Raw genomic sequence first — 17,071 nt, 5'->3', positions numbered from 1 at the left:
CGACACCCTATGTACAATCATAGTCACGTGGTATTTATGACGTCAGGAACTCTGTGAGGCTTTGATAACCTTGTTCGGCCTTTGAATCTCCTGGTAAAACCAAGGCGCCAGCCGTGGACTCTTGGCAATGATAAGTATGTATTTTAAACCATATTCTAAGGCCTATTAACCTCTAATCGAGCCGTTAGGCTCTTCCGTTCATATTTCAGAGGATATATAGTGAGAATTATATGTCACTTGGGCACCGGAGGCCTGAACCATATTTGAAAGAATCAAGTCAATTCATTTCCAATTATAGATGAAATATAATGGAAAGAATAAAGGACCAAGAATACATTGATATTACGGCTGGAACAAACGGAGGGGAGTCGGTAATTGATACGCCAAGTTTCCCTTGGATGAACTGAATTCCAGCCATTCATCAATGACAGAAACCATGACTACCGGACGCCATCCCATGAGGTATTGGATAGAGAAAGAACAATTCAACATCCTCAGGCTCAACCCATGGGGAATCTTGTGGGATCAGCGCCCTCAATATTGTTACAGCCGATGGGCCAGTGAGGCTCACCTAGTAGGATCAACGCCCGTAGGTGACGCCCACCTGGAATTTCATGGTATAGTTTTGGCCAGTTTGATAATTAGAAAGCGTCTAGGTGTAGTTTGCAAGGGAAGTCACCGCCACCTGCGGCTAGTGACGAGTTATTGACAGTAGCTTTGAGGTGGGACTCTGGTGAAAGCATAGAAACTTTTGGACGCTGGACTGAAATTTGATGGCCCATTGGAACGTTTCTGTGCTTGTGTAGACCGGAATGGATTTTTGTCCACTTTGGACCAAGGAAAGAATCAGAGGAGATTACTGACATGCAGATTTCCCTTTGTCAAACTTGATCTACTATCTCGGAAGCCTGAGTGGTCGTCATTTGTCGAACGTTCAGGTTGACCCGTTTGCTGGACATCCAACCCTTCCACATCTCGTATGGACCAGGCGGCATTCCCGGAGCAGACCCTCTAGATGATGGCCAGTCGGCCAGCCATTTTGGGCAGGTCGAGGGCAGAATCTTCGGGACTCCATGCCAGGCGAACCGCGATTTACCGTTCATGTAGACAGTATCGCCCGAGCGAAGCCGAATGACCTCGCAACCATTCCCGTCATCGTGGCTAGCCAAGAATAATCCATCACATCCAAAACTCACGCTTATCAAGCCTACGTCACATTCCTCACTCACGTCCCGGTGCACGCTTAGTGTATCTCCAGCGGAATAGAGGTTCAAAATGGCAGCCTGGGCCGAGGTTGCTGGGAAGGCTGCGCGTAGCACCTTTGCAATATCTGGCGGAAACTCCGGTGGGGTTCCAGATGGGTATACTTTGGCAGTCCAGTCGTACTGTCCACCTAATGTCACCCAGCGGAGCTTTTTCTCCAAGAGATTTTGAACAGTCAAAGGCTTGTGCACCTGAGGATCTTTGGGCTGGAACTCGCGAGTGGGGTCGTCGGCGAAGAATGACTTGGGCATGTGGGTTTCTTCTGATTCTTCGGGGTACGTCACATCGTAGTGCAGTTGGAGGTTTGTTTGATGCTCGGGGTTGGGTAAGTCTCGGTGGAATAGGCGGGAGAGCAGTTCGATCTGGACAGTAGGAGGGAATAAGGCGGGAATCATCAGGAGACCTGTCAGGAGGGTCAGGTATAACTCTTTGTCCTGTTGGGTCAGTTGCAAATTGAGGCGATACAATGCTAACCGGAAATCGATTTGTGAGCGAATACTGGAATATTCTCGGCCAGAGGGGCATGCTCTTCTGTTGCAAGATGGCTTCCACGAATGAAATCATCAAATGCTAATCGTAGATCTTGGCTGGACATATACTGCGTGATCGTCACTCCGTCGGGCAATTGGTCGGGATCAATCCGTTGTAGGTCGAGGATGCCCGGATCATTGTCAACCTCGGACAAGGCAATCTTAGAATATTTCTTATAGCAAAGCCTCACTGGATCAGGAGGGCGATCATAAGCGCTAAACCCCTTAATTTGGGCCATTGCGAATGAGATGAAGTCAAAGAGAATGTTGCCCCGGTAAACTGGGAAGGAAAGGTACGCGCTTCACCGCCCTACGATGGGCGCGGGGGTTGTTTGTTTTGTGTCTTTCTCTCCCCACCATTGAAATACTGTCTTTCGTCAATCTCTCTTCGACAAATTACTTTTTTTCGATCTCCAGGTGGAATTTGGAGAGCGTGCTGCTCCAGCTGTTCTCAGAGATCAACATCCTCGGATGTAAGTAGCGGCTATCTTCTCTCCTTGCTTCCCCTACAAATTCTTCTTGGCAACAGCCCTCCAATTTGTGTCAAATCTTCGTTCCGGCCTTTCTGTTTTCAAATTTCTAAGCTGATTAACAGAGTGTAGGATCGAATGTCGGGCACCATGGATAACTACCAGAAAATCGAGAAAATCGGCGAAGGTATGTTCTCTCGACGCGATTGTTGTCACCCAGAGCTCAACTCACGCGTCGATGCTCTGTAGGCACTTACGGTGTGGTCTACAAGGCCCGTGAACTCAATCACCCCAACCGTATCGTTGCCTTGAAGAAGATTCGCCTCGAAGCCGAAGATGAGGGCGTCCCCAGCACTGCAATCCGCGAGATCTCCCTCCTCAAGGAGATGCAGGACCCCAACATTGTTCAGCTGCTGAACATTGTTCACGCCGATGGCCACAAGCTCTACCTTGTCTTCGAATTCCTCGATCTCGACCTTAAGAAATACATGGAGGCTCTGCCTGTCAGTGACGGTGGGCGAGGAAAGCCTTTGCCCGATGGGTTCAAGGCGGGTGCAACCCTGGGCCTGGGTGATGCAATGGTCAAAAAATTCATGGCCCAGCTTGTTGAGGGAATCCGATACTGCCACAGCCACCGAATTTTGCACCGTGACTTGAAGCCTCAGAATTTGTTGATTGACCGTGAAGGCAACTTGAAATTGGCCGATTTTGGTCTTGCTAGAGCGTTCGGTGTTCCTCTTCGCACCTACACTCACGAGGTATGCATTGGATTTTCAATCCCATTGATCTAATTTTCCGTTTACTAACATAATCTACAGGTTGTCACATTGTGGTACCGTTCTCCAGAGATTCTGCTCGGTGGACGTCAGTACTCCACGGGTGTTGATATGTGGTCCGTGGGTGCCATTTTCGCAGAGATGTGTACACGCAAGCCTCTCTTCCCCGGTGACTCTGAAATTGACGAGATCTTCAAAATCTTCCGGTAAGGGTGGTTCTCTTATGTTCTATGTTCAACCGAATTAACGAATTGCAGCATCCTTGGTACACCTGGTGAAGACATCTGGCCCGGCGTGACCTCGTTCCCCGATTATAAAGCCACTTTCCCCAAGTGGAAGCGCCCTGATGTTGAGATCGTTCCCGGGCTGGAGGAGGCTGGATGTCAGCTCTTGGAGTCTCTGCTCGAGTTTGACCCTGCACACCGACTATCAGCCAAGCAGGCCTGTCTCCACCCGTATTTCCGCAACGGCACCGCATACTACTCCGGACGTGGTCCAAGTAACGGCTTCCACTAGTGTACCGATTCCACACCTTTTATGTGTAGACTTATTCACCCCGTGGAATGGTTTCGGGACATGTTTTTCTTTCTCCTCTTTCGGCGTTCAATGGGGAGTGATATGGAGGGCGGGCTTACTGGATACGAAAGTGCTTTAGTCTTGAATAACAGGCGTACATACCCTTTCTACCCTGTAATCAGATATGACAAATGATGTTATGGTACCAATTGTATTTGGCTTTTTCAGCCTCAGGTGAACATAGGCCCATAAGCTAGGTATTGGGTCCCCCATGTCAGCTGAACTTCGGCCCACAGGATTTGGAATGAAACATGCTAAGCATCTCATCCAAGTTTAGTCTCTTCATTCCTTGCTTTCTCCCTACTTTCTGACTTCTCTATTTGCTAGAGACCGAGTCGACCGAGTCTGATCCAGTCTAAATATGACTCGGAATGCATGCTTATTCGTTTTGTGCTCATTATAGGAGGGGGCTGAGACGCGAGGGTGGGGGCCGAAAGCAGCCTTTGTTCTCACATTCGCTCGTTCGCCCGCTAGTCCAATGCACCTGCAGCCTTACGATGAACGCTTTTATTGAGAGTAGACTAAGCCCAGCGGATCAATACGAGGTAATGAAGGCTGAGGCTATGGTCTCGGCTCGGAGTGTCCGTGTGAGGGGAAAATTGGGGAATGTCTTCCCAAATTCTTATTTAGAAGAGCAACGCTGTCTCGTTTCTATTTTCATCAGTGATCATCGCCATTTCGGGGTGTGATATAAGAGAAATAGCCGCCCAAAGATCCCCACTACGGTGCTTGCTCGAAACAAAAAAGAAAAGAGAAAAGAGAAAACCAAAAATTATCTCAACCAAGCAAAGAGCATCATCCCAAAGACCCCTCAAACTATGGAGTTCGACGATGAGATGGGCTATGCTGTAGCAGGACCTGGTTCCTCACGCTCAAACAGCCGACCGCCCCGCGCACGCTGTCAAGCACCCCAGGAATCCGTCAAGCAGTTCTGGGAACAATTCAACACCAAGTACCCTGGCAAAGTATACACGGTGCTACCGGACAATCCGTATGCACGGACGCGGGCCAAGCACGTCCCCAGCGGCCGTATCCAGGGCCACGAGGCCGTCAAATCGTACGAACAGGCGTACCAGGAATGTGAAAAATCCGTCGACCGTATTGTCAAGGAATGCGAGCGTGTGAATCAGAAATACTCGGACCCGCACTTTGATATCGAGCTAGACCTGAAGTCTGGCCGGAGACACTATCTCGATGGATTGGATAAGGAGAATGTGGAGTTCAGACCGCAGGGAGTGAAGAGAGTGACTGTTAGTTCGAAAACCATAAGCCATGGAGCGGATTGCGGGTTGCTAATGATTTTCGTATAGGAAATCTTTGAAAATCCGCAGTTTTTTGTTAACGGGCCTACGGCGTCAGATGTGCGACAGGGATATGACGGAGATTGCTGGCTCATGGCTGCGCTTTGCACTATGGGGAACAAGGAGGAGCTGATCAAGAAGATTTGCGTTGCTCGCAATGAAGAGGTTGGGATTTATGGATTTGTTTTCCATCGAGGTAAGCCTTTGCTCGGAGTCAGACCCGACTTGCAATCATGCTGACTTCAATCATCAGACGGCGAGTGGCAGCAGTGCATTGTAGATGACAAGCTTTATCTCCGCGCTGCTGACTACGATGAGTCTGTTATCGAGCGACCCATCTGGGACGATATCAACCGGACTGATGCGGAGGAAGAGTACCGGCGAGTCTACCAGACAGGCTCGCGGGCCCTATACTTCGCGCAGTGCGTCGACGACAACGAGACTTGGCTACCTCTTCTAGAGAAAGCATTTGCAAAGGCCCATGGAGACTACTCCGCGATCGAAGGTGGATTCGTTGGTGAAGCTATCGAGGATCTCACTGGAGGCGTCACGTCTGAGGTGTTATCCAGCAATATTCTCAACAAGGACCGTTTTTGGACCGAGGAAATTATGAAGGTCAACAAGGAATTCCTGTTTGGTTGCGGGACAGGCCTCTTTTCAAACTGGTTAGATCCCAAGTACCAAGGTCCACCAAGGGATCGAAAGGGTATCGCGGAGGGTCACTCCTATTCCATCATGGATGCCCGGGAGGTTGAAGGGCATCGACTACTGCGGCTGAGGTAGGTGCATGAATGCGCCAGTGAAACGAACAGAAATCTCACAGTATCTAGGAACCCATGGGGTCGCAAAGAATGGTACGGTGCCTGGGGTGATGGGTCCAAAGAATGGACGGCCGAGTGGATGGAAAAGCTTGGCCATAAATTTGGCAACGATGGTGTAAGTATTCATCCATTGCTCTTTCAATAAATTACTGACCTGGCCCAGCTCTTCTGGATCTCTTATAAAGACCTGCTCAAGAAATACCAGCACTTCGACCGGACTCGACTTTTTGGGCCTGAATGGACCATTACCCAGCAATGGACTACCTTGAATGTCCCCTGGTCCGCTGATTATCACACCACTAAATTTATGATGGAAGTAAACACCAGCGGTCCGGTAGTCATTGTGCTATCCCAGGTTCGTTTTGCTGCATTCACTCCTGCTCCTGTACAGTGGCTGATAGATATAGCTTGATGCGCGTTATTTCAAAGGACTAGCCGGCGAGTACAGCTTCGTGCTCAAGTTCCGCTTGCAGAAAGCCGGAGAGCAAGATTACCTCGTGCGCAGCCATAGCAGCCATTTCATGGGCCGATCTGTTAACGCCGAGATCAACCTTGACCCGGGTCGCTATCACGTCCTGATGAAAATCACAGCCTTCCGCCACGAAGACGTAGACTCCACCGAGGAGATTGTCCGCCAGGTTGCCTCGACGAGAAGAGAGAAACTAGTGCAGGTGGGTCTTTCATACGACCTGGCGCATGCGAAGGGACTGGTGGGCGAGACAGATCAAGAAAAGCGGGATGAGGAGCTTTTCAAGGCAGCCGAGCGGAGAAAGCTTCGCGATGAGATCAAGAAAAGGATGCAGAAGGACTGGATCCGCCGCCAGAAGTCAGAAGCCCGACACCAGCGCATGGAAGCACGGCGCGGGATCAGCACCCCGAGCGGCAGCTCCTATGATCCAAACCTCGAAGGCGATTTTGCCACCAGCCAAATCCTGGCAGATAAACCAGTTGAGGATTCTCCTGTCGACGCTGGAAGCATCTCAAGCGAGAGGAGTGAGCGCCGTGTCAACGGTTCTGTCCCGACCATCCACGTCAACGGTGGCCATGGCCACGGCCTGCACGCGAGACACGCGAGCGGTGCGTGGAGACGTAGAGCCGATTCTTCCCGTCCCAGTTTAGATACTCGTGTTGCTACAGAGGCTCTAGACCAGGGTGACCTTGAGTTACTAGAAGGATTCGAATTTGACAGCGATATCGATATGCCTCCTGACGAGACAGATGTGAAGAATCAGCCTCCATCGATGGGCTTTGATGAGTGTCGTCATGATCCGTGGAATGCTGTCTGTGTGGTTGGCCTCCGTGTTTACTCCAAAGATCCGCAGTTGGTCTTGCAGGTTGTGCGTCCTGTGCCAGAGGATGATACCGAAGCTCCTCTGGACCGAGACGACCCTGCGGCGTCGGCGACTACATCTAAGTGAGATGCGTATTCATGGAGGGAACCTTGGAGCAGTCAACTACAGATTAAGTGCATGCTCATAGTGCTTTGCTTTTGTGCTTTTGTTTTGTTTTATTGAAATTGTAAAGCAAGAAAAATTGCTATTTGTGCATGATTAACTAGTTAGCTTAGCCCTTGTTTGATCGAAAAATGATGGAGAGAATATAACGCTATAACACTCCAGACTGCAATTAACTTTATCACAATAAGAGATCGTATATATCATTCTTCGAACAAAGCATCGTTACTATTTCTGTGTTCTATTATTGATCTTCCTTTCCACAATATCATTTTCATGGCGAGTCCACATGATGGCCATATTATTCAGGCACCAACTACTTTCGGATAGCAAGGCCAACAGCCCGATTCTTGACAAGTTTTATCAAACGTCAAGGGCATGATCTAATAGTGCGATGCGAAGTATCATCTGCTCGTCCCGCGGCATAGCCCTTTTTCTGCATCGCAGTAGAGGAGCCACCCGCCTTTCCGTCGCGTGTTTCCAAATCTCGCGATACTCGACCGTCGTACCCGATTGCACAGATGAAACAATCTCCCTTCCTATTGGAAACAATGGGGCTATTTCTCTAAAGTAATATTTCACTTTTTGGACAAGTCCTATTTACACAATGCTAACTTTGTCTCTAGAATTACGCGACCGAGCGCGTTGAGCCCGTCTGACCAGGGGCTCTCTCCCGAAGGCCCAAATGTGATCCTATACCTTCCTCCTGGGCCTCTGTTCCAAGAAAATGGCATGAGCGCATCTCAAAATCATGATAATTTTGAAGTTGATCACCAAGGCATTGGCGGTGCCAACACTTTGGCCTCTGCAGCAGGTTCACCTCAGCATGTCCTGGCATCTACCGCGTCTGCATTGGTAGTCACCGTCAACTACCGCCTCGGAGAGATACAAACACCTATCTCCCCATCATCAGATAAAAGTTCCATCTCACAAGAGCCAACTGGCCCGCCAGACCAAACCCTGGTATCAAGCAACCCCCAACTCACCTCTTACAAATACCCAACCCCAGTGCACGACACACTGGCCGGATTCGACTGGATCAAAACGCACCTCCGACCATCCCAACTAGCCATCTTCGGCACACACATCGGAGGCTCTCTATCTCTAATGCTAGCTCTAACAGAAGCCCAATCCATCCAAGCCGTCGCCGCCGTGGACCCCATTTGCGACTGGCCGGGTTTGGATGAGTACTGCACGCGCGAGAGCACTATCACAGACACCAAGACAACAATAGCAGGTGATAATAAAAATACCACTGCAAGCTCAACGGCAACATCAAAAAACAAGCGCCAACCAAGAAAAAAGGCCCCGACACCACCAGACCTAGTCCCTCTCCTCCAAGCCCGCTCGAGATTCTTCTCAACGCCAGAGCGCTGCTTTGACTCCTTTGCTTCGCCGATTCTCTTCCTCCGGTCCGCGGGTCGGGACGTCCCACGCACATTCCCGCAGTATCTTACGGGGCCGGAGTATCCCGTCCCCGTCCTGAAGGAGAACGCGCGGAGGACAGCCGAGCAATACGAGGCATCGGACGACTCAGTCTGGGATCAAGATGTGTGTCCCGATATGGATGCCGATGGCGTCGATGGTATTGGCGCTACTGTTACCCGGCGCCGGAAGGCGCTTTCGCGCTGGCCGCCGTATGGGCTGGATTATGGGCTTAGTGGGAATGCGTTCTCTGGGCCTGGAGATGGGGTTGGGCGGTTGGAGATGGCTTTACCTTGGGTCCGGGTGTTTTCAAGGGGGGACGGTGCTGCGTTGAGTTCTGGTTCTGGTTCTCTGTTTTCGTCTGGGACCGAGATGAAGAAGAAGACTAGGGAGGGAGGTAATGGGTCTACGGTTCTTGCTAGACAGACTGATGAGATGGTTTCTGCTATGCGGAGGGCTTGCTTTTGGGGGCGGGAGAAGGGGGTTGGGGAGCGGAGGGTTACTTTATCTCAGGCTCGGAGGACTGATAATAATGAGGCAGAGGAAGTGGGGGATTGGTTCAAGGATGTGTTTCAAGGGACATTGGAGGATATAGTTTAAATATTGTTCGTTGCAAGGAATATAAGATCCAGTTTATATGTGGAATTGGGCATGTGAGGAATTCATAACGACCTTAGTATTGAAATAACTATGGAAATAATGGTACATGTATGTGAACGTCCTCTAATACCTGGAATCATATGTTTGATTATGGGATATTCACCCTATCGCTCTCAGCAGGGGGTGACAACCTTGACAGACTCAATAGGTTGAGCAATTTCTAAAATTTTGGAAGTATGCAGACCAGCAGACCAAAGAACAGTGACTAGTCGCGTTTTAATGGTGGCATCGAGGTCCGGTTGTAGTTTTCTGATGCCCACCATCCATCAATTTCCGCGATGTCTGAGAGCATGCTCGGGTCCTCCGGGAAATGAGGAGAAGGAATCTGGCCCATGCCATTCAGCGCATTGTCATTTTGACTCTCCGACAAAAGACCCATGTCTGAGTTTGGAATCCACTTCAGATCGTCTAGCTGGGAATCCGGAACTGGGACAGGGAATGGGGCTTGTTGTTGATAATACCCTTGCTGGTGATATTGTTGGTGAGATAGAGTGTTCAGAGAGAGGTGGGAGTATTGGTTGGTCGTCACAGGTGTTGGCTGCATATTGGGAGGAACCTCAGAAACAGATAAACGGGATTTCTTCCGCGAGTCATTTATGCCCTGAGCATTGCGGGTATGCTGTATAGACGGCTTCTGTGAACCCAACGACGCCAGGTTAGCACTGCTGTTTTGGCGTTTCGCGGCAGAGCCAGATCGGCGCATATTTGCTTGCCAGCGTCGCTGGAGAGTAACAAGGTAGTCGCGGGTGCGCTTGGCATTGTCGAATGATTGGCCCAGTTCATCGAGAGCGCGGAAACACAGATTGAGATATGCTACCATTTCCGTGCTACGCGGGTATGCCGGACCGTCACCCTGTTTGCCTGGACTCACTGGGGAATTGGATACCGTCACGAAAAGAAGCATGAGTGCTGCGCTGAATATTATCGCTACCACTTGGTTGTTCATGCGGCGGAAGGTGTAGTGTTTCTCGTAGAGTTGGAGTAGTCGTGCGATGGCGGTGGCTGACTCCACGCACATGCGCCGCGCGTGGTGATACCCGGGGCCTTGACGAGGGCTGCGGGGCTGGATGTAGCTTTTGGAGAGCCATGGGCGGTGGAAGAAAATGATGATCTGGTGGTATTGCATGCTGCAAGATACCGTTAGGTTCATCCTGCGCGTCTGTTGGATTGAAACAAACTTACTGGAGCATCATCAAATGAGGTAATATTGGCGAGGTATCATCGTTCAAATCAATCTGAAGGGTAGAAGGAAGATTTGCTTTCCAGGCGAACAGATCTTCCGTTACTTGGTAAGTGATCCTTTGCAAATCGTGTCGAGAGATGTTCGAACATCCATACCTAAAGGCATGTTAGCATTGTGCTGAATAACGTGCAAAATCCACCTACAAAATGTGACCAACTGGGGAGATCATCTCCCATAAAATGACAAATTGTCTGCATATTAGCTCCATAGGATTCCTCAGACCGTTCTGGGATAGCATATGAGCAGCTTGATGGCCGTATGGATGCCAGTTTTCTTCCTTTTCAGGACAAAGAGCAGAGCCAGGTTTCGGAACACCTATGTCACCAGCGTTCATGCGGAACGGGCGGCCCAAGTAGAAGCCCCAGAAACTAGTTACTGTTAGAGAGGTTCACAATACATCAAGTGCGTAAACTCACTGGTCTGCGACATAGCTCCCCCAAAATGTGGCACGGCGAACATCGGCCTCAAGCTGGGTGATTTCGCCCTTGTCGACGTACGCCGTCATATTTAGATGTAAACCAAGATCAAAAGCAAGCCGCATAGACATTCCTGCAGAGAAATTAGGCTATGAGCATTGATCATTCCCAGCGTCCAAAATATATGCTTACCGCTATACAGCCAACCTCGGGCATCACGATTTGATGCGCCTTCATGGCAGCTCATAATTACGAGAGCCTGAACAGTAGCAACACAAGGAGAATCCAGCTCAATTTCCAGAAGTGCCTTGGCGCGATCTGCGAAGAATTCAGAGAGAGACTTGGGGAAGGTGATGAACGTGGGGTGATAGCGCGCCTCAAAGGCACTCCCGATCGCACACCTGCAACAAGTCAGCTAATTCCTTAAATACCGTAAAATGAGGGTGAACTCACATTGCATTAGTTAAAACCTCCGAGTAGAACGGAGTATCATCCAATTCGTCGCGCCATTTAGTTCGTGCCGTCATGAACATCTCTTTGTCGACAATGTATGTACTGGGGTTTTGCCAGGTGAAATATAGCTCCACAAGATGATCCTCCAGGGCTTGATCAACAGGCTGGCCAACCCGGAGATGATTCAGAATATCCTGGCCATCATAGCGCACAGTCCGCGCGTCTGGTCGTTGCCGCTGCTGTGTGGCAGACACGTCCACCAGATTGAGGTTGGACGTGGCACCGTAGAATCGCAGATGGCCATCACCCGCGATTTTCAAAGTGCCGATTCGATGCGACAATTGCTCAATGACATCATTTTCAGCTTCGTCCTCTTCGCCGCTGTCCGAATCATTTTCTCCGTCATGGCCCAGCTGGCCTAGTAAAACCCCCGGCTGCTGGGCCATGTCAATGCCAAGCTGGTAGCTGTCCGGGCTCAGTTCCGTGTTAACGGGCATTCTGGGAATTGCAGGGGCTCTCGGCCCTCCGTTGAGATTAGCGTAAATCGTGTCCAGACTTTCAGCTGTTGGCAAAGTGAAGCCCCATTGAACAAAGTTTTGATTGTCGGAAGCGCCTGGTCCCATTCCGAAGGGATTCCAGCCCTCAGGCGACGAAGCCTTTCCACTAGATGCAGTATCCTGCCCTGGGGATACACCAGAGGCGACCAAATTCGTGCTCGGGGTTGATACCTTGGGATTTACGGCAGGCGGATCTTGCGACGGGGATTTGCTTGAGCCTCCCGAGGCCGTTGGCTCATCCGGTGGTCGTTTTTCATCGGTCACTGCGGTGACTTGAGGGAATCCGCGCGGGATCTGGAGGGTATCTAAAACCCTGTTCATACCAGCCTCATCCTCCGTGTTCATTGGCGGTGGCTCCAGCCCCTGCTCCTTGATGAAATGACAAAGTTGGTCAATTCGAGCCGAGAACAACTCTGTTGATGCTCGAAGAGAAACTCTGGTTCATATTAGCCTTTGAAGTATTCAGTGCTGTATGCCTGTGAGGGCCTCTTCATCACTTGGGCACTCCCAAATAACGAACAAGGTTATACTTACTTCCGCTTATCGTCTCCATGTTGGTATTTGCATTCTTTCCCCTTGCGTTGACAATTTTGACAGTTCGGAGTTGCTCCGTCACACTGGTATCAAGTGGTGCATTAGCTTATTTGAAGCCATTTAGGCATTTTGCCACCAGATTTAGAGCACATACCCTGATTTTGCTCTCGCGACATGGCACACAGGCGGTGGTGACATGTTTACGGGGTGCCTTTTTTGTTTTCTCTGAATCAGGCGACATGGTTGAGAGGTCCAAGACCACGTCTGGACGATTATTCCAAGCGTTTAAGCTTGGGGGTACTTGGGGTTGTAACTTGTGGCTTGAGTGGTGTGTGGCGTTGAATCCCCGCAAATAAGATGAAATGGGGGGTAGATCACCTCCTTAATTCATCCCGGATCAAAGGTCGAATCCTGGAGATGGAAATTCTCATCATCAAGTTATTACGCAAGTGAAAAAGGAAGTTTATAAATTTGCAAAGGGGAACGAACGAACATCCCCAAGATCGAAAATGTTCTGGGGGCGGGGGAGAGGAGGAAGAGGGTCCACCACTGTCAGCCTATGAAATGGTGGGGAGAATAATCAACACGAAAGTCAAGTGATGTACTGCATTTTCAGACTCGGGGACTACAAGTTATATGTTGTATGTTGTAGTTATACAGGTTCGTACAGCCATTTCTACCAGTCTCCAGTACGCTTAATTCCCTGATTCTGCACCACCTCAATCCAATATCCATCGGGATCCAGAATAAATGCGATATTGTGCATCCTCCCATCAGTCAGGCGCTTCTTAAAGTTCACCTTCAGAGACTCAAAGCGGTCGCACGCAGCCGGGAGGTCATCAACAGAGATACCTAAACCCCTCCAAATTAGAAACCTTGGAAAACAATTAGAAGAAATCCAGTGATCACTTACAGATATGACCGAAACCTTGGGGCTCAGTATTGCCGTTGTGGTAGACAGGGCCCTCTTGCTTCTCGGTACCATAGTTCCAGGTCAACTCTAGCAGACCTTCCCACTCCGCCACTCCGCTGCCCTCCTTAATTTCTGGGTTGGATGCAGGGTAACCCAGGAAATAAAGGTTGAACTTGTTCTCTGGGTTCTCACTGGTGCGGACCAAAGTCATGCCCATGGATTCCTGATAGAATTTCAAGCTAGCTTCGGCATCCTTCACGCGCAGCATAGTGTGGTTCAATCGGTAGCTACCCGGGTCGGTGGTGGTGCTGAGATCCTTATCGGCGCGACGAATAATCTCAACCCAGTATCCATCGGGATCCTTGGCGAAGGCGATGTGTCGCATACGGCCGTCAGACAATTTCTTCTGGAAGGGGTATCCGGCATCTTCAATGCGCTTGCAGGCGGCTTCAATGTTGTCAACCGAGATGGCAATGTGACCGAAACCACGGTGCGGCTCTGTGTTTCCGTTCACCACGCTGTAGTTGGGGTCGTTCTCAGTGCCGTAGTTGTGAGTCAATTCTAGAACGGCATTGCGATCGGTCCAGTGACGGTCACCTTGGAGAGAGGCGGGACCGTTATATGCCAGGAAGTAGTTACAGAACTTCCATTCAGGCATGTCAATCTTGTTGACCAGGCTCAGGCCGAGGAACTTGTAAAAATCCACCGATTTCTGCGGGTCTTTGACCCGGATCATCGTGTCTATAGTGTTTACATTGTGTCAGTGATTATGTCGAAAGATGTTGAAGTAATGGTGCACGAACGGTTGAGCTTATAGGTGGAGGTATCGGATGCCATGGTTGCTATAGGTCCTGGTAACTTGTCAATAATTGGACCAGTCAAATATGAATTGAGCTTACTGATTGGTAGAAATTGTCTCTGTTGGAGGACCCTGGCGGAAAGACGAGCGTACATTGAGGGAGGATGGCAGCACCTGGAGGGGCAAAGAGCTTTTTGTCAGCCGTCGGAGAGGGTGGGGCATATGACGCTATATCCAGTTTGTAAGATAACTACAACACAATGTAGTTAACTAGGTACCTAGCTCTTAGAACTGATAGAATTAGGGAATTAGGACTATATTATATGGAACTGAGATCAATTAGGTTCAATAGTTACCTTATTACTCCTAGTACATGCTAGGTTGTGCCTAGTATAGTTATATAACTAACTAACTAACTAATCTGAAACTGAACTACCCATATATATAGCGCTATAATACCCAATTCATAATATAATAACTAGGTAATATAGGTAAGGATAATATAGACTGGAATATATAAATGTAGAAATTAGCTGAATTCGAGCTAAACAATCATATTACACATAGGATATCATCAAATACATAATATGCATTCGCATGCAGCAGTTCTACCTCGGTGTTTCAAACGTCATGCGGGTACTCCATATCAACGGGACGATTATCTCCAATTCCTCCTCTTCTCTTCCTACCCAACCTCCAAAACACCACCACCCCCAACACCCTCGAACCTCCTGAGTTCCCCCGATTTTCCTATTTTGCATAGTCCAGGTTCGTGGCAATCCTTGTTGCATGATCCTTCAAACTCTCTCCCCCCGCTCCCGGTTGATCCCTTTCCCACCATTGGTCTCTATCCTCGCACCGGCGTCATGTCGCATCCCGTCTCCTCTCTTTAATTTTGGACTTCCTATTTTGGACTTTCTTATATTGCCGCGCTTAGCTCTTGCTTTTCCACATATTCTCCCCCTCTTCCTCTCCCAATCAAGTCTCTGCTCATGTGCACGCTTCGTCCTCTCTGCCCGATCGGGGTGCTCCCACTTGCGGAGCCGCCTCACATCTCATGACACCTGCTGGTCGTACCAGGCCTCATAAAGTGGTGCTTTCCTGGCTTCTTCCTGTATACCACCGGACGCGATTGGAATTATCGTGACTTTCAGTTTGGACCAGAGCAGCGCACTACGTCGACGGTTCCGAACCGCTGCCTGTTCCCCTCATTCCCTGTCATCTACCTAGCCAAGCCCCTGTTGTGAGAATATTATCTTCCCTCGTGCCCATATTTATCACTTTTCCTTTCGTGGGAAATAAACAAACGCTACATCATAATCTCTGCCTGCCGAATCCGTATCCATGGGTGTGAAGATGGCTGAACCCGAACCTCCTCCAGTTCCCGACTTCTCTGATTCGATATCCGATTGCTCCTCAACAACTATATCCATACCTAGCTCCCCACCTCCATTCGAACCAGCCTTCCTCCCTTACTGGGCCCGCTACGAGACAAAGTGTGCCCAGAACCTATTGGACTACTCCGACGAACCAATCGAATACGATCACGACGACGAGGACTATCGTGACAACTGTTTCTTTTTCCCGGAAGACTGCTCGTGGACGCCACCAAAAGATTGCATTGCGGAGACAGATTACATATCACTACAGGAGGGACCCCAGACCCAGGCGGAGGAATACACGCCTTCTACAGGCCAGGAAAGCGACACAAACACAAACACCGACACCATGATTCCCGGTCTCCCAGATATCAAGATGCTAGACGCGGAGGCGCTAAGCGACCTCTTGGAAGATAACCTGTCCCCGCCAGAGATCACAACGATCATGTATGCCCGCCGCGATTCTATCACCAAAAAACACCTAATGACCGCATCTCTTTAGTGTCTTTGCAACAAACGGCGCCGTATTCGCCCACGGCTCTTCCCTCTCCTCACGCCAACTGCGCAACCTCAGCGCAACCTACGGCGCCGCCTACACATGCTACGCCAAGACAGCCTCAAGCGGGAATCTAACAGGCGTCAACCCAGCCAGCCACCCCTCATCCTACGTGACCGCCAAGTCGATGTCCCTAGGCGACGTAGGCTCGATCGTCTTCGAACTGGACGACTCCGTCGCAGTGGTAACCCGAATCGCGGATAAAGTCCTCGTGGCCGCCGTCGGCCCATCCAGACTAGACGCGCCGGAGCCGAACGGCGCCCCCAACGCCGACTCTCTCGCCGATAACGGCATCCATGATGCTAGTAATGGAACGGCTACACCAGAGGGTTCGCAGGGTGATATCTCGCGCACACTAGCTGCTGCGCCTGCTTCTTCGAACTTACCCCACAACGGCCCCGGAGACCCGCAATATGAGATCGATCGCAGCGCCGATCTTGCGCGGCTGGCTAGCTTGAACCTCTCCGCCTCGCCGGCCGTCTTGCTTGCGTTGGAATCGAAATGCGCTGCGCTAGGTCGATTCCTCGGAGAGAAACTGGATGATCTGGAAAGTCCGGAGGATTTCTGATATTTGGAAATGAAAATGTATGCAGCCATGTATGCTGGGGTTACCTAGCTAGCCTACGACCTGTGTATCTTCCAGCATAGGCTATGATATGATTCGACGACACAACTCTACCCATTTTGTGTATTTGACAGTTAAAAGGATCTTCGATCTAGTTAGCGTTGATATCTGATTCTTGCATTTTGATTGCTGAAATGAAATTCATTAAGAGGTATATATCCAGTTAACCAAGGTATATATGTGTGCTTCACTCTCCTGGTGGATGAATGAAACCCGACATCCTGATTAACGGATGAAATGCACATGCGTTATTCAACATTGAAAGTATGTGAGTCGGTAATGCAAGTCCAAAAAAACCAAAAAAGACTTAAAAGAATATA

The 17,071-nt window shown here is 49.8% G+C and overlaps 7 protein-coding genes across 7 annotated transcripts; 4 read left to right on the top strand and 3 right to left on the bottom strand.

Moving 5' to 3' along the window:
* Positions 1 to 881: 881 nt before the first annotated feature.
* alkB (oxidoreductase, 2OG-Fe(II) oxygenase family) lies at positions 882 to 2,032 on the bottom strand (the record flags this gene model as incomplete). Its single annotated transcript, XM_057213046.1, has 2 exons — positions 882 to 1,666; positions 1,738 to 2,032. The coding sequence occupies 2 exons, from the start codon at positions 2,030 to 2,032 to the stop codon at positions 882 to 884; spliced, it is 1,080 nt and encodes a 359-aa protein (XP_057074929.1).
* Positions 2,033 to 2,385: 353 nt separating this feature from the next.
* Positions 2,386 to 3,561, top strand: nimX (cyclin-dependent serine/threonine-protein kinase CDC28). Its single transcript, XM_057213045.1, has 4 exons — positions 2,386 to 2,450; positions 2,513 to 3,021; positions 3,082 to 3,245; positions 3,297 to 3,561. The coding sequence occupies exons 1-4, from the start codon at positions 2,402 to 2,404 to the stop codon at positions 3,553 to 3,555; spliced, it is 981 nt and encodes a 326-aa protein (XP_057074928.1). The 5' UTR covers positions 2,386 to 2,401; the 3' UTR covers positions 3,556 to 3,561.
* Positions 3,562 to 4,433: 872 nt separating this feature from the next.
* On the top strand, positions 4,434 to 7,155 carry N7516_000322 (uncharacterized protein; the record flags this gene model as incomplete). Its single annotated transcript, XM_057213044.1, has 6 exons — positions 4,434 to 4,865; positions 4,926 to 5,112; positions 5,170 to 5,695; positions 5,747 to 5,852; positions 5,901 to 6,092; positions 6,145 to 7,155. The coding sequence occupies 6 exons, from the start codon at positions 4,434 to 4,436 to the stop codon at positions 7,153 to 7,155; spliced, it is 2,454 nt and encodes an 817-aa protein (XP_057074927.1).
* Positions 7,156 to 7,585: 430 nt separating this feature from the next.
* N7516_000321 (uncharacterized protein) lies at positions 7,586 to 9,216 on the top strand (the record flags this gene model as incomplete). The annotated part of the gene is made up of 2 exons (XM_057213043.1): positions 7,586 to 7,761; positions 7,818 to 9,216. 2 exons carry the CDS (start codon positions 7,586 to 7,588, stop codon positions 9,214 to 9,216), a joined length of 1,575 nt encoding a protein of 524 aa, XP_057074926.1.
* Positions 9,217 to 9,481: 265 nt separating this feature from the next.
* Positions 9,482 to 12,720, bottom strand: N7516_000320 (transcription factor domain-containing protein; the record flags this gene model as incomplete). Its single annotated transcript, XM_057213042.1, has 8 exons — positions 9,482 to 10,403; positions 10,459 to 10,614; positions 10,663 to 10,887; positions 10,936 to 11,068; positions 11,128 to 11,336; positions 11,389 to 12,381; positions 12,480 to 12,562; positions 12,634 to 12,720. The coding sequence occupies 8 exons, from the start codon at positions 12,718 to 12,720 to the stop codon at positions 9,482 to 9,484; spliced, it is 2,808 nt and encodes a 935-aa protein (XP_057074925.1).
* Positions 12,721 to 13,155: 435 nt separating this feature from the next.
* Positions 13,156 to 14,346, bottom strand: N7516_000319 (lactoylglutathione lyase GLO1; the record flags this gene model as incomplete). Its single annotated transcript, XM_057213041.1, has 4 exons — positions 13,156 to 13,331; positions 13,393 to 14,133; positions 14,196 to 14,243; positions 14,292 to 14,346. 4 exons carry the CDS (start codon positions 14,344 to 14,346, stop codon positions 13,156 to 13,158), a joined length of 1,020 nt encoding a protein of 339 aa, XP_057074924.1.
* A 1,189-nt stretch (positions 14,347 to 15,535) lies between these two features.
* Positions 15,536 to 16,694, top strand: N7516_000318 (uncharacterized protein; the record flags this gene model as incomplete). Its single annotated transcript, XM_057213040.1, has 2 exons — positions 15,536 to 16,017; positions 16,073 to 16,694. 2 exons carry the CDS (start codon positions 15,536 to 15,538, stop codon positions 16,692 to 16,694), a joined length of 1,104 nt encoding a protein of 367 aa, XP_057074923.1.
* Between the last annotated feature and the right edge of the window lie 377 nt (positions 16,695 to 17,071).

Source organism: Penicillium verrucosum (genome assembly GCF_028828655.1).
Source record: "Penicillium verrucosum strain IBT 35672 chromosome Unknown utg000001l_segment0_segment0, whole genome shotgun sequence".
Classification (NCBI taxonomy): domain Eukaryota; kingdom Fungi; phylum Ascomycota; class Eurotiomycetes; order Eurotiales; family Aspergillaceae; genus Penicillium; species Penicillium verrucosum.
This window is presented reverse-complemented; position numbering and strand designations above follow the sequence as displayed.